Source organism: Meleagris gallopavo, chromosome 1, assembly GCF_905368555.1.
Source record: "Meleagris gallopavo chromosome 1, MGAL_WU_HG_1.1, whole genome shotgun sequence".
Taxonomy (NCBI): domain Eukaryota; kingdom Metazoa; phylum Chordata; class Aves; order Galliformes; family Phasianidae; genus Meleagris; species Meleagris gallopavo.
The window spans coordinates 19310068-19336184 of record NC_139404.1 but is presented as its reverse complement, the minus strand read 5'-3'; the positions used below and the strand labels follow the sequence as shown (position 1 = coordinate 19336184).

The 26117-nt window shown below is 37.5% G+C and overlaps 1 protein-coding gene and 1 long non-coding RNA gene across 4 annotated transcripts; one reads left to right on the top strand and one right to left on the bottom strand.

The window, feature by feature from the left end:
• Nucleotides 1-270: 270 nt before the first annotated feature.
• LOC116216559 (uncharacterized) lies at nt 271-14804 on the bottom strand. Its single transcript, XR_004159580.2, has 2 exons — nt 14664-14804; nt 271-4000 (listed from the first exon to the last, which is right to left on the bottom strand). It is a non-coding gene; the product is annotated as an uncharacterized LOC116216559 (long non-coding RNA).
• LOC104917603 (uncharacterized) lies at nt 950-24406 on the top strand. 3 transcript variants are annotated; one of them, XR_014881618.1, is made up of 6 exons: nt 950-1083; nt 1790-1894; nt 1981-2135; nt 4711-4839; nt 10392-22657; nt 23294-24406. XR_014881618.1 is itself a non-coding variant. In XM_085218009.1 (5 exons), the coding sequence occupies exons 1-4, from the start codon at nt 2039-2041 to the stop codon at nt 10482-10484; spliced, it is 375 nt and encodes a 124-aa protein (XP_085074135.1). In that variant the 5' UTR covers nt 1995-2038; the 3' UTR covers nt 10485-22657; nt 23294-24406. The 3 variants fall into 3 exon arrangements, 2 of the variants coding, with proteins under 2 accessions (XP_085074135.1, XP_085074141.1); XM_085218009.1 differs by lacking the exons at nt 950-1083; nt 1790-1894 and adding an exon at nt 3817-3872 and having other exon boundaries at nt 1995-2135; XM_085218015.1 differs by lacking the exons at nt 950-1083; nt 1790-1894; nt 10392-22657 and adding an exon at nt 3817-3872 and having other exon boundaries at nt 1995-2135.
• Nucleotides 24407-26117: the final 1711 nt, after the last annotated feature.

Genomic DNA, 26117 nt, shown 5'->3' with positions numbered 1-26117 from the left:
AACCTAGCTTGTGTGTGCATTTATTGGTAGTAATAAATGCTTAAAATTGGCTTTGAAACATTTCATAGTTCCTCTGTATAAAATTATAAATCTGGCATAAGGTGAAAAATGACTCTGAAGCATATTTCTGAATAAGTGTTAAATGTGTTTCATTTGTGGGTTGTTATGTATTATAGGTATTTGATCCTCCATGCTGTATACTTTAATATACTTATGAAAAGGTACAGCTGAGTGTAGTTTGATATAAGTGGTTATCCATTTGAAAGTGCATTCATGATTATCTGGTTTCCATTTATTAGTCCAATCACCATACAACTGAGGAACTAAGAAAAAAAAAGTTAAGTAATCAGTCACAGCAAGATTAGTTTTCAGCATGCAGTGGGAAAATACTTCAGAGGGGACAGTCACAGTTTATCAGAGTGATGAATCTCGCATGTGCGAATAATTACGCTTGCAGAAATTAGGGCAGGTTTTCCGATAGCTTGGGAACAAAACTCCTGCAATCATGGTAGCTCTTAGTTGCTCTGTAAGTATTTTTCTAGACCAGTTTCACATCTGCTCACATGTACCAATACGAAGTCATCCAGCAACTTCAAGTCCTTGATGGAAGGAGAATTCAGCATCTGGTTTCTCCAGGTTCTGTTTCCACATCCTTACAGGACAATTTCATTATTCCAAAATGAGGTGTTCTGCAAACTTGTGTACTTGAAGCTTAACACAGGCATTACCAGATGGAGGCTGGCTTGGTTTGTCTGATTCATTACACAGTCAATATCATTGTGTAATGCAAAACCATTTCATAAGCAATATCACTGAAAATGACACCACATATTTTTTAATTAAACCCAATAGCATTAAACCGTAGAGTGAAAAAAGTACATACAGTATCCCAGTACAGCTACTAGATGTTATCTGCCTGCCCTTTTACATGAGCCAGGAGAACCAGGACATTAACAAACAGCTTCTATTTTCACTGCTTGAAGACGAAAAGAATAACAAATTGCATAAATGGAAGCAGAAATGTTAGATCCTGTGTTGTTCCTTCTCCCTCCCCGGTCTTCTGAAGTGTTATTAGCGCCAGAGGTAAGTAAAAATGTTGCAAGTGTTCAGCTTCCAAGTGTCTGCCAGTTCCTATGCCTACTTCAGTCACTGAGATTTTACAACCAGCTGTAAGATTACTTAAAATCCCTCTCAATCACCATGAGGAGTAGTTTTAGAGGAATGCTAACGTGCTAGAACCATAATTATTAAAGATTCCTGGTCTAGGAGTAAAAGAACACAAAGTTACAGCATTTCGCTCCTTTTTCTTTTTTTCCTTTTTTCCTTTAAATAGGGTAGAGGAATCCTGCAGTTGCCAGCAAGATCTGCAGGACTCATTCAGCAGTGCTTTAGGCACAAGCAAAAAGTGACATTGTCACTATTTTCTGGATGCTTGCTCATGCTAAAACCTGAGGGAAGCAGATGGAGACAATGATATTTTCAAGCATGTTTTACCAATTATTTTCAGATACATGCTGTGGTGTGTACTGTATGTACAAATAGCCACAAACACATGTATACATGCAAAAATCATTTAAGTGTTTATAATAAAGAGAACTCATCATAGATCCTGCCAGTCTGTAGTTTTTTTAGCAGATAAGTGCAGTAGAATTGACTTTAGGACTTGTATTTTCCTAAGGGACATTAATTTAGGTATGTGGCAACATGCTGATCAGCTCACTCTTTAAACATTATTCATAAATGTCTCCCAATAAACACGTTCTTTCCACTTTTTTGTATCTATCTGCAGGACAGAACTACTGTGTCTACCTTTCAGAAACTCTTGCTTCTGGCCTGAAAATGAAAGCACACAGCTCCTGGTGAAGTGTCAGACACATCCAACTATCTTTTAATTGTATGCATGCTATATGACCAGAAATACTGAGAGATAATATATCGTCATTTACTGACCTTAGGGAACTTTTTCCCCATTTATTTTAGCAGGATAACTTGCTAATGCAAGTACTGCCTATTATGTGTGAAGAGCCTATAACCTAATATGCAGCCATTTCTTGAAGTGGAGACAAATTTTTCTGACTGGAGAGATGTGCCCCCATCTGAAAATATTCAGTGTATCTACATTTCAGTGGCAAAAGGTGAGATTATACAGGTAAACACACTCCTTATTTCTCCTGCTCCTCATCCTCCAAATTAGTTTGGACTAGGTTAAAATATATTCATGCCTCTTCACTATATTTAAATTCCAAAACATCTTTTTTTTTCCCAATTGCATACTTCACTCTGGCAAAAGAAATGAATCAGTTTGAATTCATTTGGCTGAGATTTTGTATTTTAAAGGATGCTGGCTTAGAACATTAGTGTCCTGTTGGCATAGTTTTTCTGACCCATTTAATGTGATCTCGAATGAAAAGCTGCACTTAGACAGTGGAAGAGCATAGATTTGAGCTGGTAACTTTATTTCTGTTGCCCACCTGGTCTCCAAAGTATATAGTGTCAGTGTGTCTGTCCAGTATCAGGAAAAGAAAAAGAAAAAAAAAAAAGAACTAAAATAAAAAAAGCAGAAGGATATATTCTGAAAATGGACATTTTGGCTCAAATATTTTTTGCAAAATCATTTGAAGGCCTTCATTACCAGAACAAGGTCAGAACAAAGTCACTGTTAGAAATCTGAACCTCAAAGTGTGCAGCAAAATGAAATCCTTATGTTCAGAACAGCTCTGGCTCAGGTGCTTTGCAAGTATCTCTGTTATGCCAAATACAAAACCCTGGCATGTCCCCAAAGCAATCTATGAATCTGTAATCGCTTTCTTAATTTACCAGAAACAAGGCCAGTGTAACTGGGAATGCCAAGAAAAGTAACAAGGCATGTGAACAGTGTTACCTGGTGGTGCCAAATGTATTTTTACAGCGACTTTGGATTTTCCATTCAAAGCTGCCTCCTTGTCCATTTTATGGATGGAATAAACTGCAATTATTTTAGCTATGTCCACCATGGAATATACCATCAAAATGAATGCATTCTCAAATAACATTGCATTTTATTCTTATTTCAGGGGATCTGTATCTAAAACTGTGAGATGCTTGCAGTGCTCTCCTGAGTACTCATAATCACTGGGAAAAAAATAAAAATAAAAAAAATCTGAGCAATGCCAGCAAGATTTCCATCACCAGAGTCCCATAAAGTGGGATTACCCATTTAGGGAGTTAAACAGGAGCAAGTGTTGCTACATCTGTCTCAGAATGAATGCTCCTCCTCCCCCCTACCCCCCCCCCCCAGTCTCCCCACTGTGCCTCTGACAGTACGAGCACATTATTTCTCAGTGCCACCTTCTACTGTTGTCTTATGAAGAATTTATATGTTTTGCTTTTTCCTTCGTGGCAGGCATCCAGCGGGGCTGTACTATAAACCTGCCACAAAGAATGAAAAAAGTGCTGATTTCTGTTCATCTGGGGCCCAGACTGATGGGCTCAGACAGGCCCAATCTCTGACGGTTAGTGGGGCTGAACCTTGTCTGGTTCACCCAGCGCTGTTGCATTATGTAGTACTAGGGAGGTGGCAAAAATTTTTAAAGACTAATTACTTGAGAAGGTTGTGGAGGGTGATTAATAGCCCCAAATCCTTTATTGGAGTTCTCCTGAGGAACCCTAATGAAATAACAAATCCAGAGAGAGAACAAATTCTTTTCCTTTTTTGGCAAGTAGTTACTTAAGCCGAACAATGCTGCCAGCTGAACGCATCATTAAAGGGATGGCTTACTGTTGCACACCGAAACCCCCACTGTGATAAATGGCAAATAAAACATGTCTTTCATCCAGACATCAAGGCGGATGAAGATGAGCAGAGCAGGGTTCCAGGAGCTGTGGAGGAAGGGGTAGGTTTTCGCGGTTTGCAGCCGCCGCAGAGGCCTCTAGGGGGCGCCGGAGGTCCTCTGTTGAGGCTTCTAATCCATTCCGCAGTCCGCAGCTGGAGGTTGTCTAAGGTCATCCTTTCTCTAAAGGGCTAAACAAAAGGATCCTTCAGCGCAAGCGGACATTTTCCCCCCTTTCCTATGGTCTTACTGTTTCTGTGCACTGTCTCCAGCCACAACTTTGCCTACGTTATTTGGTTCGTCAGATGTTAGAAATCCACTCTTAAATGTAAGTCTACCCTGTAAATGTCACAGTGAAATAAATAAATAAATCTTAAAAAAAAAAACAAAAACAAAAACAAAAAAAAACCTTAGAATAGGAATGACCAGTTCCAGCATCTTTTGCCTCACTATCATCTTGAGAGGATTGCACGCAGAGTATGGGTGATGTGTTTACACAGATTTAGATCATTTTCTCAAATTCCTAGAATGATCTGGGATATGCTGGGGAGCAAGTATTGCATTGGCTATCACTTCTTTAAAGCGGACTGTATGGTAGAATGCATGTCAGATTTGGTGCATACAGTGAATATCTGAACCCACTACAAAGGTTATTTCTCAAAGCATTAAAAACAAAAGCAGCATGAAAGTAAATGCCATGCATGCAAAAGTGCATGGAGCCTGGAGGAAATTATAGTTACACATAGATTTCATGGCAATTAACTCCTTGTCTTGTGAGTTAATGATATGTTTTAATTGCATGGAGCCACAGTATTCTTCCTTAAAAATATGACCTGCACTTTAGAGAGGAAAAAACCCTTACCCTTTCACATTTAACAACAGCTGTATTTTAAATCTCCAGATCTTGCTATGCTTAGCTGCATGTGTAGAGCTGAAAAATTCAGAAGAAATAGATTATTACAGAAACCTCAGTTCCTGTCTTTCCTTGTCTGGCTATTGTGAAAGGAAGAACTTTCTAAAATTAGTGAAGGTAAGTGGTTGTTTTTCATTTGTAGTAAAGTTCTTTCGCAGAAGGATATGTCCTATGACAGACCTTGACAATACTTTCTGGCATGGCCAACTTTGATTATTTGCCTTTTCAGGAAAAAAAAGAAGTATTTATTTTTCTGCAGTGACTTCATGTTCCTATTTCCTTTCTCTACAGTATCAGGGTGGCTTTAGCTAGGAATAAAGTTATGTATGGAAATAGCATCCCCTGTTCATGACTCAGTATGTAGCAACACAGCTGTAGAAGTAATCTTGTTTCTTTTTCTGTTTTTTACTAAGTTTCTGAGTAAGCCACTCAAAGGACCACCTGGTTCTAACCTCTGATATCTGCCATTGGGTTCCTGAAACTGTTTGCTGTACCTACGCAGTAACTAATGGAAAGAAATAGTGCAAAAGCGGGAATTGTAAGTAGCAACAGGAAGCAATGACACTGTCACCAGGTGACAGAGTACAGATCTCAAGACTGCTGAAGGATGTGCACAGAAATACAGAACAGATTCACTCAAGTGTTTCCAAGGCCTTATAGCATCTAACCATTCTTTTTTCTTGGCTTTAGATCACCCAAGGATGGAGAGCCACTCCTTTTCATTTAAGTGGCTGTGAACAGTGAGAGCTGAACATGGTGACAGGGGGAATGTCAGGCACATATACAAATGTTGTAGCTTTAATTTGCTATGTTGGCAACTCTAAGCACATGACACTGTTGGTTGTTGGAAGAGAGAGTCAGGCAGTGGTGAAAATTTATATGAAAATGTTAAAATTTATTTTTCCTGGACATGATCTGATGTGTTGTTTTTGTTGTTGTTGTTTTTGTTTGCTTGCTTGTAAAGATGGAGATTCTTTATGAGGATTTTTAAGATTTCATGTATTTTTCCAAGATTCTCTATTGTCTCTGGCCCTAACAGCTTATATCCTGCCAACCAAAAGCCACACATCTGGAATACGTCAAAATATTGCAAATTATATCCACATGCTTCAAAACCATCTGCAGATGTGCGAAGTGATTTATTCTGTGCATGCCTGGGAATTTCAACATGTCCTAAAAGTGTGAGGTTTACTATAGTGTGCAAAAGATACACGCGTATCTCTCGAGGCCAGATATACTGAGCTGCTATGTGCTGCAGTAAGGCAGGTCACACATGAAATTTTGACTCAGAAGTTTTCTTCTCAAGAGTGTTGTAGGTTTTGGTGTTTCAAGCTCTAGATTTCCATGTCATTTTTTGATGGACATTTTTGTTTAATGAAATATGAATGGTAATGAATGAGGCCCTCATAACATCACTGTAAACTTGTGGAGCACTCGGAGGCAGAGGAATTCTAACCCATGGCATTTCTTGTCATATTTCATCTCCTTTACCTTAGGCGTTGTGCCCTGTTGCCCTTACCAAAGAGCAGAAATACTTTTTGTTTGTAGGGAGCATTTTCTAAGGAAAATATGATCATATATGTTGGAAGAGACTTCAGGAGGTTTCAGTCCAACCTTACGCTGAAAGCAGTAATGCAGGCAATATTGCACACTTTGATCTTGCAAATCTCGAGGAGACTAAACAGCCTCTCACCCAATGTGCAACTGTCTTCATGGGGAAAAAATTTCTCTTTATGTCTGGTTAGAATCTTCTTATTCCATTTTATGGTTGTCTCTGCCCTCTTGCTGTACAACTCATCACAAGCAAGATGCAGTGAGGGCCAGGAGCTTGCTAAGTTTCAAGGAGCTGGAAGCCAAGTACAATGACAGGACTGGCAAGGCAAGGTCTCACTAGCCTGCATGTGCCCTACGGATGAGACTTTCTACTTTTTTTTTTCTCTGCAGTTTCTCTGCTCAGCCAACTGGCAGCCAGCTCAGACAGTCAAACTCCCAGAGATCTGGGAAGGGCACCCAGGGCCCCCATCGCTGTCTGCTGAGGCCCCCAAGTCTTTTTTTTCAGAGCTACTCCTCAACCAATTGTTTTAACTTTTCCTCATGCAGTTCATTATCTTATCTTACATAAAGGAGTCTGGATATATCCCTGCTGAATTTCCTAAGGTTCCTGCTGTCCCATTCCTCTACTCTTGACAGGTCCCTCTAAATGGTGACCCAATGACTCATGTGTCTGTGAATGATACCTCTGACTTCAGTGTCATTCACAGACGTGATGAGGGTGAATTCTCTTCCGGACAAGTGATAAGGACTCTGTACCAAGGCAATGCCAGTATAGACTCTCAAGAAATTCCATTTATAACCTCTAAGTATGAACCATCAGCCGCTACTCTTTGAATACAATGATCTGCAGGCTGACCCAATGGACTGGTGTTCAGTGGATCACCCATCTACTCAAACTATATCATTCCAACACATCTGTGAAAAGATACCCTGAGACTGTATCTAAAGCCTTGCTGAAGTCAAGTTACTAATGAATACCACTGTCCCCTCAGCTGCAGATCTAAGCTTTTAGGATCAAAGCAGACAATCATATTAAGTACATTTCATGTTACTAATCCTGGTTTAGACTAAACAGGTTGACTTCTTCCTTGCTTGTTGTCTTCTTTGGAAACTTGATAAAAGATTTGACTGATGACTTCTTAGTTGTGTTTAGCCAAGTTATGCATATTCCATTCCTTTATTATTTTCTTCAGAACAACACATAAGAGAAAAAGGACAGGAACAGATAACAGGAGAACATGTCATGATAAGCTTGTTAAGCTCCTGAATTTAATAAAGAATAGAACAACAGCATGTCTTTGTGGATCAGATGCACTTGCATATGTAATTCACTGAATAAATAGGAACACTCTTCTTATTTCAAAAGGATAGGATCACTTGCTTTTGTATATACTCATATTTTGAATTTCATTTTACACTCTTTGAAGAACATTCCTCCTTCAGTCTGAATGGCTTTTAATTTAGTTTTTCAGACCTTGAATTCCAGAAAGTGCATAACAATGTCTCCATTTCCTATACATCTTCAGTACAACTTCATCACCAAAGCAGTGATGTAAAACCTATGGAAGTCAGTTCAATTCTTCCTTTAACATCTATCATTTTTGGATCAAGCACTAACCAGCAAAGCCTACTAAGTTAATTTTTAGTTCTTTTATCTATGGCCTTTTGATAAGTATGTACAAAGAATATAGGGGGTAAAAGGAAAATTTACAGTGAATAACATCTTTTCCATATGTCCCAGATGCCTGAACATAGACTAGCTTTCTTTAATTACTTAGTACTGGATTTTAATTCTAATATTTTATGATAAGTCAATTGTCTATAAGCTCTCTTGAATATTTGATACCTGTTATTCACAGCTGAAATCTGCTGGCCAGCTGTGAATGGCCTTGTTAGCCACATGATATTGTTTCTAGTCTCTCTACAACAGCACAGGTCACAGGCTACTAAAATTCTTAGACATCTTTGAGCCTGGAATATAATCAGAAAGACTGTAGATATCTTACAGGCAGTAAATATAAAATCAGGAAAAGGTATTTTAAAAATGCTGAATGCTCAGGCAAATGGTTAAAATGTTTTGAATTCAGCTGCAATCAGTTCTATAGTGCTGTGCCTGAGCTATCGAGTCCTGTGCAGAAGAGTGACTTGGTTGTTTAAAGAACACTTATGGCACTAATTGGAACAGTGGAAGATGATTCTCATCTGGTAAGATTTCAATAAATGAGAAGTATCTACATATGGCCAAGAGAACGTCTACTGTGTGTCTACCATATAAAACCATGATTATGTCCCCAAAATAATATTGCAAGAAAAATTAGGCTACTTCTGTTTTCTGTTGTTTGGGGGATATTACAAACATATATATTTATGATATATATATTGCTACATGGCTGGCAAAAAGACAAGATTTTACTTTGCTGTTTTGTCTTCAGCTAGGAACACCACCAGCAGCAGGCCCTTAGTTTCTAGGCTGGTATCCTCAGATGGGAATCCTCTGAGATTTGTCAGACTGGAGATGTGTTGGCTGAAGTGTTTGGGTTCCACAAATCATCACACTCTAATAAATTTTTGCTTAATTAGAAAATCCCCCTACTTGCCATGTTCTCTTCCAACACATTATCAAAATTGCTAAATTGTGCATAGTAAGGAGTTTCAAAAAACAGTTCTAATTTTTTTAACCAACTCTAATCCCATTAAAGCATAATACTTTTGAAACAAATAAATGGGTAAGCATATATTTGTGTTTGTCAAGTGTTTCTATGGACAAATGTTTTTTGATGTTAGCACAACTACAGCACATAAACTCCGCACTATTTTTACTCCAGCACAAGTTAGTTTAAAAACATCTAGGCATTTCTATATGGATTTTGATTCATGTTTCAACTGAATACCAAGTGTTACGATTTCTGGATTTTGTTATGCAGAATTGCTATTAAAATACAAGAGCAGTCCAAAGCTCAAAGCCTTGTGCCATTTCTAAATTGGTGCTGGCTTAAAATAGTTCCTTCAGTTTGCTTCTGTAATGTGAAAGCAACCACGTAGCTATTTTTTTTCTATGCAGATTCAAATGCTGATCTCCCTGTGACAGCTGGATGTCAATGTGAACAGTCAGCGCTGTCAGTCTCAGAGCTGAGACATTTCTCCTCTTTGTAGCATAACACTGGGTGAGGATTCCTCTATGGAGACGCACTTTATTACTATGTGTGTGAGGGAACATGTTGTGAGCCCTGGGAAATTCTGACATTTCCCTCGAGCTCAGTCAGTTGGAATATCATCTCTCCTTTTGAACTTGTTCAGATATGTTAATCGGAGATTATTTCTTGAATTTGTATTGAAGCAGCATATCAATGCTTTCAGCTTTTGCAGTCTTGTGGATAATGATTTCAACTTTTTAGCAATCATTTTTAGGGAAAGCAACAACTGCAGTGGGTTTTGCAGAGTCTAATCAAAGCATGTGAAGCACGGACCTGAGTTTCAGGTTAGCTGTTAAATAAACTGGTATTTCTGCATATACTGATGTAGCAGATTAGATCCTGTAAGAAAAAATATTTGTGTTAACATGAGACCTGATGCTAATTGGTTATTATAAGATTGGAATGCTGCAAGCACTTTTTTCTCTTTCCTGACTTAGTCTGGGTGAATGTTATATTAGACAACGCTCTTTGTATGCGTAAGTGAATTTGTTCTTATACAAGTAGCTTTTCCTTTAATTAGTGCAAGAGATATCATCAATTTAGACAATACTCTAGAACAGTTGAGAATTTGTCTCTGATTGCTATGCATTTCATTTTACCTTTTGGAGAAGTATTAGGAAATTCTCTTAAAAGTTCATTGCTGTAGAGTGTACCACAAATTTTCCCTTTGCCAGATTTTTTTTGTCTTTCAGACCATACAGTTGTTTCTCCATCTCTTTGCTTACCTTTCTTCCACTTTCTGCTTGTATCTTCCTTTTTTACTTGATTTGTGTGAACTTAAAGTGCAAAATAATCTCTCTACAGATAAACTTCTAGTCATGTCTCTCCCAGGTTCGATTTTTTTTTTAAAGTGCAGTGTTAACAACTTTGTTCCTCCAACTCCAACTTCTAAAACAAATCTGTTTCTTTTCTTTTTTCTAGGTTTTTATGTCTAAACAGAGCGTCCAGCAGCCCTTTTGGTTTCAGACGACAGTGAGAAAATCCTTGCTGAAATATGGGTTACTCCAAAACTAAATGGGCTGTCACTAACACAAGAGTTTCATGCTAACACTGAAATTTTTAATCAGTAGATTTTCAAAATCATTGTAGTTTCTTGGGAATCAAAATGAGAGAGAAAGGAACATTTTATAACCTTATAGCCTTAGACTGAATGACTGATATCTAATGTTCATCTATAATGGAACACTTATTTTGCTATCAACTAAAAATTGCTGGATGCTTTTAGTAGAAAATATCTCTAATGAAAGTTAACTGAAATGTCCTAAAGGACAGATTTGCATTTTCCTTCCTTTCTTGCAGCAAACAGTAAGTAAAGAAAGAGAAGTAAGGGGCATGGAGAGGTGACAAGAATGAGATTTTGGATCTAAGCGAAACTGGAAGATCCCTTATTAAGTAATTCTAAAATACTTCAAAATTTCTTCTGACTAATCTAATTTCTGTGACAAACATTAGGACAAAATGCAGCCTCTGCTCTTTTAAGCCATACTGTTCAAAGAAATGTCCAATTCACATGAGCAGATCTTAAGGTAACCAGGGAGGATTGCAGTGACAACACTGATCTCAGCGGTTCCAGTAAGAAGATATGGAATTGAAAAAAATGTCCTTCAAATTTCTCTTTATTTTTTTTTTTTCATCTTGATGAAGATTTGACAAAATACAGAAATTCTTATTAAGAAAAATCACATTTTCATCTGCATCGTAACTTCCAATTATTGACAATGGCTCAAAAGCCTACATTGTATTTGTATTCTCCAGAATTACATTTTTTATTTACCATTTTTTAATTTTACAATTGAAACAGCTACTCTTACTTAAATTTATGATTATTTCACCTCTCAAGAAAAATCAACATGTGGTATTTAGTGGTATTTAAGAATGAGCTTGTTTGAGATTTCTGTTGCTGTTTTGTAAGAGATGTGTACAAAACTTGTTTGAAGGCACACGTCAGTATTTTCAGCAATAGAACTCAAAACAGAAAGAAAGTGATTTGGGTACATTTGAAAGGTCCAATGACTTCAAGAAGCATTATACAGAATAAATGTGATAGGGAATTCTGAGTGATTCCAGTTTGGTCGGTATTGCTGTTCAACACAGAGCAATGCCATTCAAAGAGACTAGCTTGTGTGTATGAATCAAAATTTCTGGTTTAACCAAGCCTGCATGCTTGGATTAGTTAGCCCAAATTACATCTAATTAATGATTTAGCTGAGGTGGAACAATATCCTGCTATCCAGCTATTGTGTTTCTGGTTCTGAACTTGGCTTGCTCTATGGTGGCTCTGTGTTCTCTGATGAGGTGCATGGTATGGGTTTGCTCTAAATAACTTTGTCCAGAATCAGCTAAATACGTTGGCAGAAACCATAATAGAACTTCCATCACTTGACTTCATGATCTGCCTGAAACTATGCTATTGTTGGTTTTTCTGAGTTCTTGATTTTATTTTTAAAAAAGATTTCTATTTTACAGCTGAGCAGCTTGAGGCATAAAGAGGTCAGTCAGTGGCACTACTGGGAGTAGCACCTAGTATCCTTTTGAGAGCCTATTCCCAGCTCTTTGGCTCTAAGCGGTAGAACATGACTTACTCCTGAAATGATCTATAAATACAACAGCATCAGGTTTGTTTTCAGCCCACACATAAGGAGTTTATTTGAGGGCACCCTCAGGCAGCCTCTTCGTTATAAAATAAATTTTGAAGAAAAAGCTGTGGCTGAAGCTTTTTAGACATTCTCCAGGTTTTACAATGAGCAATATGTAATATCGGTTGTCATTTAAGCTCTGGAATGGTGCGATTGCACAGATCCATGGGTTAGCAGGACAGCATTCTTCTTCACTTGTATTTATGCATTCTGTCAATTCCTTTCCTTCCCTTCACTTCTTTTTCCTTCTCTCACCAAGTCATGAAAAGAATGGCTGACAGCAAGAAAGGTTAGTGTGACTTCCATTACAACCAATGCCTGTTGATGCTTGCTGTTAAATGAAGTGTGAAGTGGGTTGTTAATGGACTTCTTTTTTTTTTTTCCTCGTGAAGGATTAGCTTTTTACCTTTGTGATAAAAGAATAACTCACACATCACTGTTGAGACCAACAAATGCATAGCTCTGTAAATTTTTTTCTGGTCTCAATTGGATCAGTGATTCTGAGATTTATTTAAAAGTTGAGGGTTAGCAAGATGCATTGCAAATCAGCTTTCATAAGTGATTTCTTTTTTAGTGGCTCGAGGGTAGCCGATGGCGAGAGCTTTACGTTTATCTACATTACCTGAAGCACTAGCTCAGTAATCCTTTCATTGCAGTCAAGAAACATATGGTTATATTCCTCTTGAAAAATAACAGGAATGAAGATACAAAATAACCAAACATAGTATGCATTAAGCACCAGGTAAATTCTTAACTGGTGGTATCTGCACTGTAGATTAGCTGTTGTAATACTATTTCTGTGTTGTAATACTGTTTCTGTGGAGAAATTGAATCCATCTTTAATTCAGTTTAAGGATGTTTAAATTAAGTCTTATGAATAAATCTGCTAAAAAGACATATAATTACCTATCTTAATACCTTGAGAAAAAGAGATGGACTATGTGCCTAAGGCCTCTCAACTCCATATTTTATACTGAAGTCCTGCTGCTGGCTGAGAGCATTGAAAGAATCAGTGGGCAATATAGTGGCACAAGAGAATCTGACTGCAAAATAGTAAACATCGTATAACTAATAAGAGGAAGAAGGAAATAGTTTGGACAAATCAAAACAATCCATACAACTTTAGTTCTACATAGGTGACTTCAAAAGTACCCCTTGTCACAGATAGGTTTTAGCTCACTAGGTCATGTTGCTCGGGGCCCCATCCAACCTGGCCTTGAACACCTCCAGGGATGGGGCATCCAGTTTCTCTGGGCATCTTGTTCCAGTGCCTTACCACAATCTGAGCAAAAAATTTCTTAGTACCATCCAACCATAAAGATTAATACTAAGCAAATGGGAAAGCAGATCTTAGCCCGATTGGAAAGAACGTGGCACCAAATTATCATTGAGAAAAACAAACAAACAAACAAACAAAAAAAACTGAAGAAAACTGTTACTGACGTTCCTCAAAGATCACTCTTAGAAATAATTTTATTCAATACTTTTGCTGATGTTCTTTTTTCTTGCAAAAAATCTTGAATGCTCATTAAATATTGTCGAAGACACAAAATTAATATGCAACATGAAGCCAGATGTGGGTTGGAATATCTTGTAGGAAAAATAGATGTCTGGCACAAATGAGAACTGAGATAATAGAAAAAAGATAAAATATTAAAATGCAAAAAGAAGACTGCACTCAGGAACTAAAAGGAATTTCTGTTCAGAGATGATCAGTGAAATAGAGGGCACATATTACAATAGCAAATCAAAAATTTGGCTTAGTTAGTCTCCCAGAATGAAAGCTGAGAGGACATATGACTACTCTCTGCAAATGCACTAGAGGGGAATAAACAGCAGGGAGGGAGAAGAACTAATTAATCTAAAGGACATTGTTGGCACAAAAACAAAGAGTCATTATAAAATTTAGGTTAGAAATTAGAGGAACTATCAGAGGAACGAGGGATGTTCTTCTAATAAAAGTAATGGAATCAGCTTAATTAATTTTAAGGTAGAGCCTATTTAGTTTATGAAAGAGATTATGTGATATGGTTGTCTGTAATTGCAGACTGCTAGACAGCATGAGTCAGAAGGCCTCTGTGACTCTAGTAATCTTCCTTATCAAGTATTGAACTTTCTTTCTGGAAGCACACAGAGTAGAGAAGGCAATGATCAACCTTTACCAGATTTAACTTGTTAGTAAAAAGAAGGTACATGACTTTTTCAGTTGGTGTTGAATTTAGTATTTGTCAGCACTTCTAGAGGAAGGATAAAATCAAGGCAGAATATTACTTGGAAATAAATGATTTTAAAAATAAATAAATAAATAAAAAATTAGAACTTTGCATGAAAAAAAACTTATGAAATCAATTATGGCAATTATGGTTGTTAATATTATAAGAATGGACACATACATCTAATTCTATCAAATAGTATAAACCTGAATTAGTCTTAGAACTTGTATAATCAACTTTTTATATTCAGGGAAAGATACATCTTATCTAGGACTCTGACCAATCAGCACTGTCTTTTTCCTCTTCTTGTCTTGCCTTACTTTGCCTTCTGCCTTTTGCCTTACCTTTTGCCTTGCCTTGGGTGATGTGGTTCTTTGCTGTATCAGCCAGAAATCACATGCCTCTTCAAATCAGTAAAAAACTTTGAAATGGTTTCTGTAACTGTGGCTGAATGGGATCTATTCTGTGGCTAAAAGAGGATTTCGGTTTTCAGTGCTGTCAGTTGGCACTGTCCTCAAGACACTGACCTTTACCGTAAAAGCTTAATCATTTATTTCCTCTTTAACTGTAAAAACGTCTAGCCTCTGTCCTCATTATGATTTAGTGTTTTAAAAAGAACAGCAAAGGAAGAGCATTGCTCTGCCACTCAGGGTGCACCAACAGCCCCTTGGGACCTCTCTTGTTCTTCATGAGCTGGCAAAATAACAAGGGAGAGCTATGACACAACACAAATACTAGTAAATGCAATGCAATGCTTTTAAAATCGTATTCATACATCTCTTTTTCCATCTATTCTAAACACCTTTCACATAGTTTTGACTGAGGCTGTTTTTATGATTTCTATTATATTGCAAATATAATACTTATTGTAAGTAACTAAAGATCTGCCAAATCCTTAGAAACATATATTTCCAGATATACATACTAAAACCTATATTAAAACATATAAATATTTGAGATATACATGTGTGAGAGTCACGACTGAAAACAGTGTCTGGGTTTAAAAATATTTCACGTTTTTCAGAAATCTTAGCCCAGTGTTTCCAAAGACTTAATTCATCTTTTCCTTTCCTCCCCAGATGTAAGAACTGATAATGGGAAGAGAAAAATCCAAAGCAATTTTTCTTTTCTAATTAACAATATAAAATCAATTGGGCTACGTGTTTCATTTTTTCAGTATCTTCAAAAAAAAGCATTCATGAAAAGTTTGTAATTATGTCCACCTGTTTTCTAGCTTAAGATCTGCATTTTCCATATCTTGTGATTTTTACAAAAAAAATAAATAAATAAATAAATAAAATTAAAAAGAACGTTCTCATCACAGAGGTAATCAGAAGCCCGTGCAATTCTCTTCCTTTGAGGGAGATGCTCAGGCACTATCTGCAAAGGGTGTAAACACAGTATTTGAAAGACTGTGAGCTAAAAAAGACAAAGATTAAGTTTCTGGAGATCTGTTGCTACATGTGCTGGCTGGAGGATTACAAAACCAAAAAGGTTGTTTTAATTGTGGGATCAGAATTATGGGAAAATAATCATAAATTATATTACAAGGCCTGATTTATGATCAATCACATCAAAGAGGTAAAAGTGCCCCAGCTTTACAGTGAAGAAATAGTGCATAATTCCCTCCATTGAGCTTTGCATAATTTTAATAGTTAAAAAGGGTAGAATAAAAAAGAATCATAGAACATCCTTGGAAGGGATGCACAGGAATCATTGAGTCCAATTCATGATTCCACGCAGGTTTGATATGAGTCAAAAATCAAGGGTGACCTGAGAGATGAGGGAGAGAGGTAAGCAGCTCACAATCTGCCATCCTCTTGAAACATGCATCAGCAGAAGGCTAGTCCTGAAGTTCTAGTAACATACAGCTAAATAAAATGGCAAATTGTAGAGGTAAAAGCAAGAGACAGATAGGAGCTCATAAGCTTAATTCTGATTGTAACTCTCTCTGTGACATAGTGTGGAAAATAATATTTGTTTGGATAAAATGGAGAAGACTACTTGTCTGCTTCACAAAGGTAAAGATTATTAAGGCTAACAAAGATGTGTATATAGAGTAAAATGAACTTCCATGTACTTTCCATCATTCTAATTTTTCATGTTTTTCTTGTCAGTGATGTCTCTCACATGTATAGGTTAAGGACTTTGAGCTTAATTTTGTGACTATTTAACCATATGTATACATTTTTAAAATATAAAGGCAATTTATGTCCCAAAATTTTACATGTATGCAATTACTTTAACAGATATACAGACAGGATAATTGTGTCTACAAATTCACTGCGTCTGTTAGCTGGTTTGTTCATACAACTGAAATGATCGTGCATGCATATACTCCTATGTCTAAATTATCCAAAATATTTAACCTTATATTTGTTTCATTTTTAGTGTATGTGTGTGGCTTCCTTTAGTTCTGTTGTCTAATTAAGCCAAGTATTATGTAAAACAGAATACATGATATCTTACATTTTAAAATGTTAATCCTTCCCATATGATTATATTTTCCATATTCCAAACATAATAGTTGAGATCATGGTTAAAATGGTAGATATAAACTATGACAAACTTTTTTGTTCTGTAAACTGGACAGTAATATATTTTCCTGAACAGATGTAGGCTAAAGGACACCCATACAGTATTTATGACCCTAAACATAATTATTAAAACCATCTGAATTTCCTAAAGCTTTTTTCCCCTTCAGAGAAAATATGATTATAATTTTTGCCAATGACTTATTGATTCAAAATCTTACTGATTTTGACTTCAACTGATGGCAAATGTGAAGAATAAAGCATAAAAAATTCCAGTGATTTTGTGGTAGTAAGACAAACTAGGTGGAAATTCTTTGTAATCAGCTTTCTTTCTTCTGCATCAACACTCTGTTCTTAATACTGTATGTGAGAAGTGAGTTGATAGGTACTGATATATATGTTTTAAATTCTAAACCTAATCACTATCTCTCTTCATTTTGATATAATTAATGATATAATGGACTTGGAACAAATAGAAATAACTTTGCTGAAAATGGCTTTAGTATTCAAAAAACTAAATTGTGCAGAAAAATAATGATAAAAATGAAGACAAAAATAATGCATTTCATTCTGTTCATATATTAACATACGATTGGTGAAAATAATAATTCTTTCCAGAGTCTAATTTCATCCATCATACAGATGATAAGAATCTACTAGCAAACAGAAAATTATGAAAATATATTGGCGGACTATGACTGTGCATGTTTGTTGGTAAATGTTTTTCTGTTCAGTCCTTCCACTGAGTGCTAGAAGGTCAGTACAGAAATTCCTTACATTCCATATCCTGGATGTGATACATGAAAATATTTAAACCATATTAAAGCAGCTATTGTTAAACGTTTTCTCATTGTACTATTTTGAGTCACAAATTATGACAAGTACGGAAGTTATCCAAAACATTTCTCAGATTATTTCCATTCCTTCATTGCATAGATATATGAATTATGTTATCACATCAATTACTTGTCTGAGCTTCTCAGCAGATTAATTTTAGGGGAGAAATTAATGAGAAACGTCAATTTGCTTTTTTTGCTTCACATAATATCAATATTAAAAATCCTTTGGGTACGTCTACAATAACTGCTGGTCAGAAGTTTCTATACAGTTTTTGTCCAGATCCTAATTTACTTCACATGTTCTAATTTGGTTGTCTTTCAGCTCACATCCTCATTTTATGCACATGAAGGTTTATGCTCATTTCACGAACAGAAACATGAGACCTTGTCCAATTTCCTATATAAGGGTGCAAATTTGAAAGAACAAACACAGTGCAACCACAGCTATGATATTCTTTAAGCAATTAGATCTAATTGGTGGTATCCTCACAGATTAGTTTGATATATGTCTAAGTAAGGAATGTCTTCAGTGTGAACATGTAACTGGGAATCTGGAGGGATAGGTAATTTTTCACAATCACAAAAATAAAGTGGCCCTGTCTGAGAAGCTGGTTCATGAATTACTTGTGTAAGATCTACAAAAACAAAACAAACCAAACAAAAAAGCCTGAACAAATAGCTATAACTCAAACAGAAGTAATTTGAAAGGTGAGTCCAGGTGAATCTAATAATGTTCAACCCAGCAAAGTGCAACGTTTTGCACTTGGGCCAGAGGTATCCCAGGCATATACAGACTGGAAGGAGCAATCCTTGTGAGTAGCCCTGCAGGTAAGGAGCGGGGATCCTGGTGGATGAAAAGCTTAACATGAGCCAGCAGTGTGCTCATGCAGCTTGGAAAGCAAATGACATCCTGGGCTTCATCAGGAGAGGAGTGACCAGCAGGGACAGGGTGGTGATTGTCCCCCTCTACTCTGTCCTTGTGGGGCCCCATCTGGAGTACTGTGTCCAGGTCTGGAGTCCCCAGCACAAGAAAGACAGAGAGCTGTTGGAGAGGGTCCAGAGGAGAGCCACAAAGATGATTAAAGGGCTGGAGCACCTCCCCTCTGAAGACAGGCTGAGGGAGCTGGGCTTGTTCAGCCTGAAAAAGAGTACGCTGCGGGTGACCTCACTGCAGCCTTTAAGTACCTAAAGGGAGCCTATGATCAGGAGGGGAGTCAACTCTTTGAAAGGGTAGATAACTGCAGGACAAGGGGAAATGGTTTTAAGTTGAAGGACAGAAGATTTAGGTTGGATATCAGGGGGAAGTTCTTTACAGAGAGAATGGTGAGGTGCTGGAACAGGCTGCCCAGAGAGGTTGTGGATGCCCCGTCCATCTCTGGAGGTGTTCAAGGCCAGGATGGATGAGGCCCTGGGCAGCCTGGTCTAGTGTTAAATGCGGAGGTTGATGGCCCTGCATGTGGTGGGGGGTTGGAGCTTGGTGATCCTTGAGGTTCCTTCCAACCCAAACTATTCTACGATCCAGGTGTATCTACAAACTTTTCTTGTTTTTGTCTTTTTCACTAATATTCCGTTATTAAAAAGTAGCTACTATTCCATTTAATACACCATCAGGCAGCCTGTTTTCCAACATTTTGAATGCCTATAAAAATAGATTAATCTACAAGATGAGAAATTGGTCACAAATTTTCCAAACCAAAATGAAGAATGTGAAAGAAAACAAATACGTGCCTTTGTGAAAGATAAATGTTACGTAGAACAAGATGTTGTTGAAAACTGCAAGAATAAGGAGTTCTAATTCAATAAGACATCTAATGGAACCTTTGAGGCCTGAAAATATGAATCCATGAGTAAAAATCTCAGAAATGTAAAATGAAGTGTTGTCTAGGTTTTGACAAAGCAAAGTATTTTGTTCCTTTTTTCACAATGTCGACTGAACCATTTCTCTTGAATGTAATTCTCAAGGAGATACCACTTTATTTGAGGAAGGAATTTATTGTTTTAGCTGGTTAATGAAGCGTTGCGTTTAGAAATTCTTCTTTTCAAGTAAGCTGTCAATCTGCTTTGCTTAAAGGCTTATAAAAGCTTTTTTCCAGTGTGTGAATTAACGCTTCCAGTTATTTTCAGAATCAGTTTTCTTCATCATCGTCTAGGAGAAAAAAAGGGAGGGAAGCAAGGGCCTTTGGGACATTGCAGCCACTCTGTGGTGCGTTTATTTGAAGTGCAAATGGACCTTGGCAAGTCCTAGCCATTCTCATGTATCTTATTAGCTTTTTCGACAGTATGAGGCAGGCAAGGATGCCAGTAATCTTTTCTGTCATTGCACATTACCCAGGAGACTTTGTACTGAAACAATGTATAGGTTTTCGGCGTAGTTCAGGCTCCGAATGGGACTGAAGCTAAGCAATACACCTAGGGAAGAGTTATTTGGGACGCACATATAATAATAATTCATAAATTCCAGATATGTGTAGCCTACAGCCTAATGCCATGAAAGTTGTAAAGACTAAGGACAAAGATGGAGGGTTTTGTTGTACTGCTTGCCTCAAATAGCTGTTACTTCATGCCAGCATTCATGCAATGTTCCTAGACATATGTTCCTCTAGTTCAGCCCTTGGGGCAGAGGACCTCCTTAGTTACTGGATTCTGCATTAGGAGGTGTCAACTGCCTCTTTTTTTCTTTTTCTTCTTAAAATCGTGCTTTAATTTTTTTGTAATACAGTACAATACGATTTCATCTGAGAATATGACTCACATAAAACCTTGCAGTACAAGAGGTAAGCAGCATCACTTCCACCTTGAACATGTCAGACTTGTCACAGTAAAGAGCCACTGGTCCTCCCCTCCCAAAGAAAGATGTGTTCAGAAATGGCAGCCAGAAAACCTTGTATGCATCAGAAGCCTGTGGGAAGGACAGGATTTAAGTATTTCATAAATATTTCTCACTGATTGACTCAGACCTCTGCTCTGCTCTTTGTGTTGGCTGTCACAGTCCTTTTCCCAGCTTATAACCCACCCAGACTTCATTGCATGTTTTTTGCAGGAGCCTCTGTAGAATTCTAGGGCTGGAGATGTGACTCCAAATCCAGTTGTGACAACACCCAAGGCCTTGAGTCACCCTGTCTCAGATACAAATTTCTGGGGCCGATCTGAACACTGTTTGACTACTATGTCAGTGACAGTAGGTTTCAAGTGCACAACTGTTGAAGGCCCTGGCTTGCAACACTGCTCTATTAAAGTACATAACTTTGTATTTTCACCTTTTAAAGTGTATCATATTTAAATGGTCAAATATACAGAATATATTTTCTAGAAATTATGACTTTTTACAAGAATATTAAGCTTTAGAAACTGTAGAGATAAATGTGTATGTATGTGTACAATTTTTACCCAATGGAGGTAATAGAACCTGTTCTAGAAATCTACGTGAAATATTAACGCCAGTGTTCAAAAGCGTAGAGTTTTATTGAAGATACAAGTAAGGCATTTTTTCATCACTGTTAAGAATAATAATATCATAGGTCTTCTAAATAAGAGAAAATAATGAAAACGTAAAGAATGGGCCAGTTGCCTTTTTGTTGCCAGCCAACAATTTCAGACCTCCAGTAAAGGAAGCTGCAGATGTTTCTTCTTAGTGAGAAATGATTTAAGACCTGCATCTTCTTAAGAATAACACTGAAAACAATGTTAAGAATAACAGTTCAGTTACCACTGGACAATAGATTTTCTTGTGCTTGTGTGATGGTATGTATCCCCCCAGGAACTGAAAGGAGGGCATTTTTACAGTTTAAAGAAAAAGTATAATCTCTTTTACCTTGATACCACAGACAGAGAAATGGTACCCAGCTGGGCAACCTCCAGGCTGAATTAGGGGTTTTGCTGAACTGTTTCTTGTTTTTGAGTCAATGTCCTGATTTCAGCTCAGACAGAGTACTTTCCCTTCATGTCTGGCATGATGCTATGTTTTGGCTTTCAGAGAAAAACAATGCTGATAACACAATGATGTTTCAGTTGTTGCTGAGCAGTGGCTGCACAGAGCCAAGGATGTTTCAGCTTCTTATACTGCCCTGCCAGCAAAAAGGCTGGAATGGCACAAGGAGCTGGATGGAGAGAGAACTGGGAAAGCTGACCTAAACTGGCAAAAGGGATATTCTATATCATATGACATCGTGTGAAAAAAACTTTAAAAACTATGGGGATTTGGCTGAGGGTAGTCCACTGCTCAGGGACTGGCTGGGCATTTGTTGACATGTGGTGACTTTGTGCATCACCTTTTTTGTAAATACATATTTTGTATTGTTATTATTATTATTATTATTATTCCCTTCTTCTTTTCCTTTTCTGTCTTAGTAAATAGTTTTTACCTCAACACTTGGTTCTCTCTTCTACCATTGAGGGGAAAGTGAGCAAATTACTGTGCAGTGCTGTGCTGCCTGCTGGGTTAAAGCAGAACAGTCAAAAATCATCCAGAGACATCAACAGTTACACTTACAAATTCTCCTTTGGTTGTTACCTTCACTGACTTATCACCAGCATTGTTAAAAGACTTTTCTTATTTTCCCATTTGATTTTGTCAGTTTTCAGTTTTTCTCCATTGCATTAAGACCCTCTTTAATATGTTTCTTCACAAGAATGTTTTATAATGCAGTCAAATAACCGTTCAATTTTTTTTTTTTAACAAAACAGCCTCTCACGGTGAGGCATTTCCTTCCATCTTTAAGCATATTTATAGCTTGTTATCTGCATGATCTGTCATTTTTAAAACCTAGTATGAAGAAAATGTTACGCCACATTCCAGCGCTAACCTAAGCTAACTATGCAGTCTGATAATTATGCCTTTTTCTTTTTTTTCTTTTTTGCTGTAGTGCAAAAATTTTAAGCAAACCACTGAGAATGCACGTGAAATTGCTCAGCCATCATTAGCCAGATGAATCTTAGCTTTCCAGGATACAGTCTTTCATTCTGCTAGTATGGTTTGCCTCTTCCTAAACTTTTTATTTGCATTTGTCTCTGTTTAAATATATTCTGTAAATTTATCAAATAACACAGAAATAATCTAAATGATTGTCTTGATCCACAAATTATTTCTGTTATTTTTGAGTGGCTTGCAAAGTACATTAAAATCAATATTGTGTTTAATTCTTGATCATTCATGGAAGTAATGAATAACACATGGAAATGACAATCATAACATAAGGATCTTATACAGAAATTTATCCATTACAAACAGGCATTTTGCTGTTACAGAGTGTTTTTTTATTTCTTTTTTAAAATATCAGTGTTATGTAGTACAAAGTTAAATCACAGTCCTCCTGACAGCTCGTGTTATACAATACTGAGGTAGATGAAAAATTAAAAACTGAATGTAAAAATATTTCTCAGGTATTTTTCGGCAATATGTAAGCTCAGAAATTATAGTAAGTCGAAAAGATATACTTTCCAAACAGCTATTTTGATTGACCTTAAGCATATCCACATCTGTTTTTTCTTTCTACTATTCCTATATCAGACTTCCCTTACCCTTTCAAAATATTATACCTCACAAATACTGTTTACTTCATACTATGTACCTTAAATTAAGATTAAACTTCTGTTTACTTCCAGGAATGTACAGTACATTTTTTGGCCCTCATCAGTTATAAAGAAACATGGGATGACTGACATTTTCAGTCATACTGTGCTTATTCAACACCTACATCAGTGACCTGGATGAAACAATAGAATGTGCCCTCAGAAAGTTTTCTAATGACACAAAGCTGAGAGGAGTGGCTGGTACATCAGAACGCTGTGCTGCCTTCAGCAAGACCTGGACAGATTGGAGAGCTGAGAGGACAGGAACCTGATGAGGTTCAGCAAGGGCAAGTACTAAGTCCTGCATATGGGAAGGAATTACCACATGCACTTTCTGCAGGTTAACGGCTGACCTGATGAAGAGGAGCCCAGCACAGAAGGATCTGGACGTTTTGGTGGGCAACAGGTTAGCCATGAACCAGCCGTGTGCCCTTGTGGCCAAGAAGACGAACAGTATGCTCGGTGCGTTAAAAATAGCATGGCTAGCAGGTTGAAGGACATGACCCTCATGTTCTGCTCTACCCTGGTGAGGCCACATCTGGAGTACTGCGTCCAGTCTGGGCCCCTCTATTCAGGAAATACAGGAACTTCTAGAGAGAGTCCAGCGGAGGGCCCCAAAGATTATGCGAGACCTGGAGCATCTCCATTATGAGGAAAGACTGAGAGACCTGGGGCTGTCCATCCTGGAGTGGTGAAGGCTGAGAGGAAATCTTCTCAATGCTTATAAGTATCTACAAGATGGGAGTCAAGTGGATGGGGCCAGACTATTTTCAACAGTGCCTAGAGACAGAACAAGGAGCAATGGGCACAAACTGGAACATACGAAGTTCTGTATGATCAAGAGGGAGAAGTTGTTCTTTACTGTGAAGGTGACAGAGCATGGGAACAAGCTGTCCAGAGAGATTATGGAGTCTCCTTCTCTGGAGAAATTCAAGATCTGCCTGGATGATTTCCTGTGTAACTTATTCTAGGGAACTTGCTTTAGCAGAGATGTTGGACGAGGTGATCTCCAGAGATCACTTCCAACCCCATGATTCTATGATTCTGTGTGAAATAGAAATTTTCAAACGAAACATAGGGGGAAAAAATAGAAATTATTATATTAAATGATTCATTTTCCTTGTAAAAAAGGCTTTCCGATTAATATTTTTAAGTGTTTTTTGTTGTTTTCTTCTTTAGCAAATATTAACTAAAGTTTGCTGTGGGCAATGTAAATCCAATTCTTATTGACTACAATGACCAAAAATATAGTATTGTTGGAGATACAGAATCATTAATGTGATGATATGTTGGTTTCATATGAGAAAATTCCATGTGATCCTCTCATATTGTAGCTTCACAGTATACCAGCTTAATGACACTTTAAAGCATTCCCAACCCTTCATCCCTCAGCTGTACCACCAGGAGTGTTCATGAGGCTCTCTGCTGAAATGATGAATTAGCCCAGGTAAAAAATAGCGCAGTGGGAAAATAGAAAAATTTGTCCTCAAGCCAGGTATGTTCAGTGATGTTGGTGTCACTACAGCTCCACAAACAGATATATGCCTGAATGTGGTGGAATGGCATGCATAGAAGCAGCTGGACCACAGATACATGATGGGAACTCCTTACTCTTCCAAGTGTGGGTACTGTGAAACTGATAATGTTAGAGAAATGCAATTTTTAATGAAAGTCATTTATCAGCTAACAATGTGGCAAAACTGTCAGGATGACCTCAGTACCAGGAAGGTTATGGAGCAGATCATCTTGAATATCTTCATATGGCACAGAATGGACAATCAAATAATCAGAAGAAGCCAGCATAACTTTATGAAAGGCAAGTCCTGCCTGACTAACTGGATCTCTTTTATGACAAGATAAACCACTTAGTAGATGAGGAAAGGCTGTAATTTTGTTCACCTCCATTTTAGTAAATTGTTTAACACCATTTCCCACAGCATTCTTGAAGAACTGTCTGCTCAAGACTTGGACAGATATTGGTTTGCTAGGTGAAGAACTGGATGGATAACCAGTCTCAAAGCATCATTAGAAATGGTGTTCAGTACACCAGGCAGCTACTCATCAAAAGCATTCACCAGGGCTCAGTTGTGGTATCAGATTTTTTTTAACATTTTTATCAGTGATTTGGGTGAGAGAATTGAATGCATCCTTAACACATTTGCAGATGACACCAAGTTAATCAGGACCTACTTAAAGATAGGAAAGTTCTGTAGAGGAATCTGGATAGGCCAGATCAATGGACTACATCCAATTGTGTGGCATTCAACAAAGCTAAATGAGTGTTCCACTTGGGTCATAGTAACCCCATGCAACATTACAGGCTTGGGAAAGAGTGTCTGGAAAGTTGCTCAGTAGAAAAGGTCCTGAAGGTGCTGGCTGACAGCTCACAGAACATGAGCCATTAGTGCGCATGAGTGGCCAAGAAACTCAGCTGTGTCCTAGCTTGTAGTAGAAGTAGTGTGTTTAGTAGGACTAGGGAAGTGATTGCCCCCTTGTATTAGGCACAGATGAATGCATACCTTGAGCACTGTGTTCAGTTTTGGGCATCTCATTACAAGAAAGACATCAAGTTGCTTGAGCACATGCAGAGAAAAGTAACAAAGCTGACAAAGGCACTAGAAAACAAGATTTATAAGGAGTAGTTGAGGGAGTTGGGACTGTTCGAGCTGTGCTGGGGAGACTTAGATTAGTCATTAGGAAGATTTATTCATGGGGAGGGTTATGCAGAATTGGAAAAGACCATTCAGGGAAGTGATGGAGACTTCATTTCTGAAGGTATTTAAGACGTGTATGGATATAGCACTGAGGGATGTGATTTGGTGATGGGATTTGGTAGCTCAAATTCACAGTTGGGCTT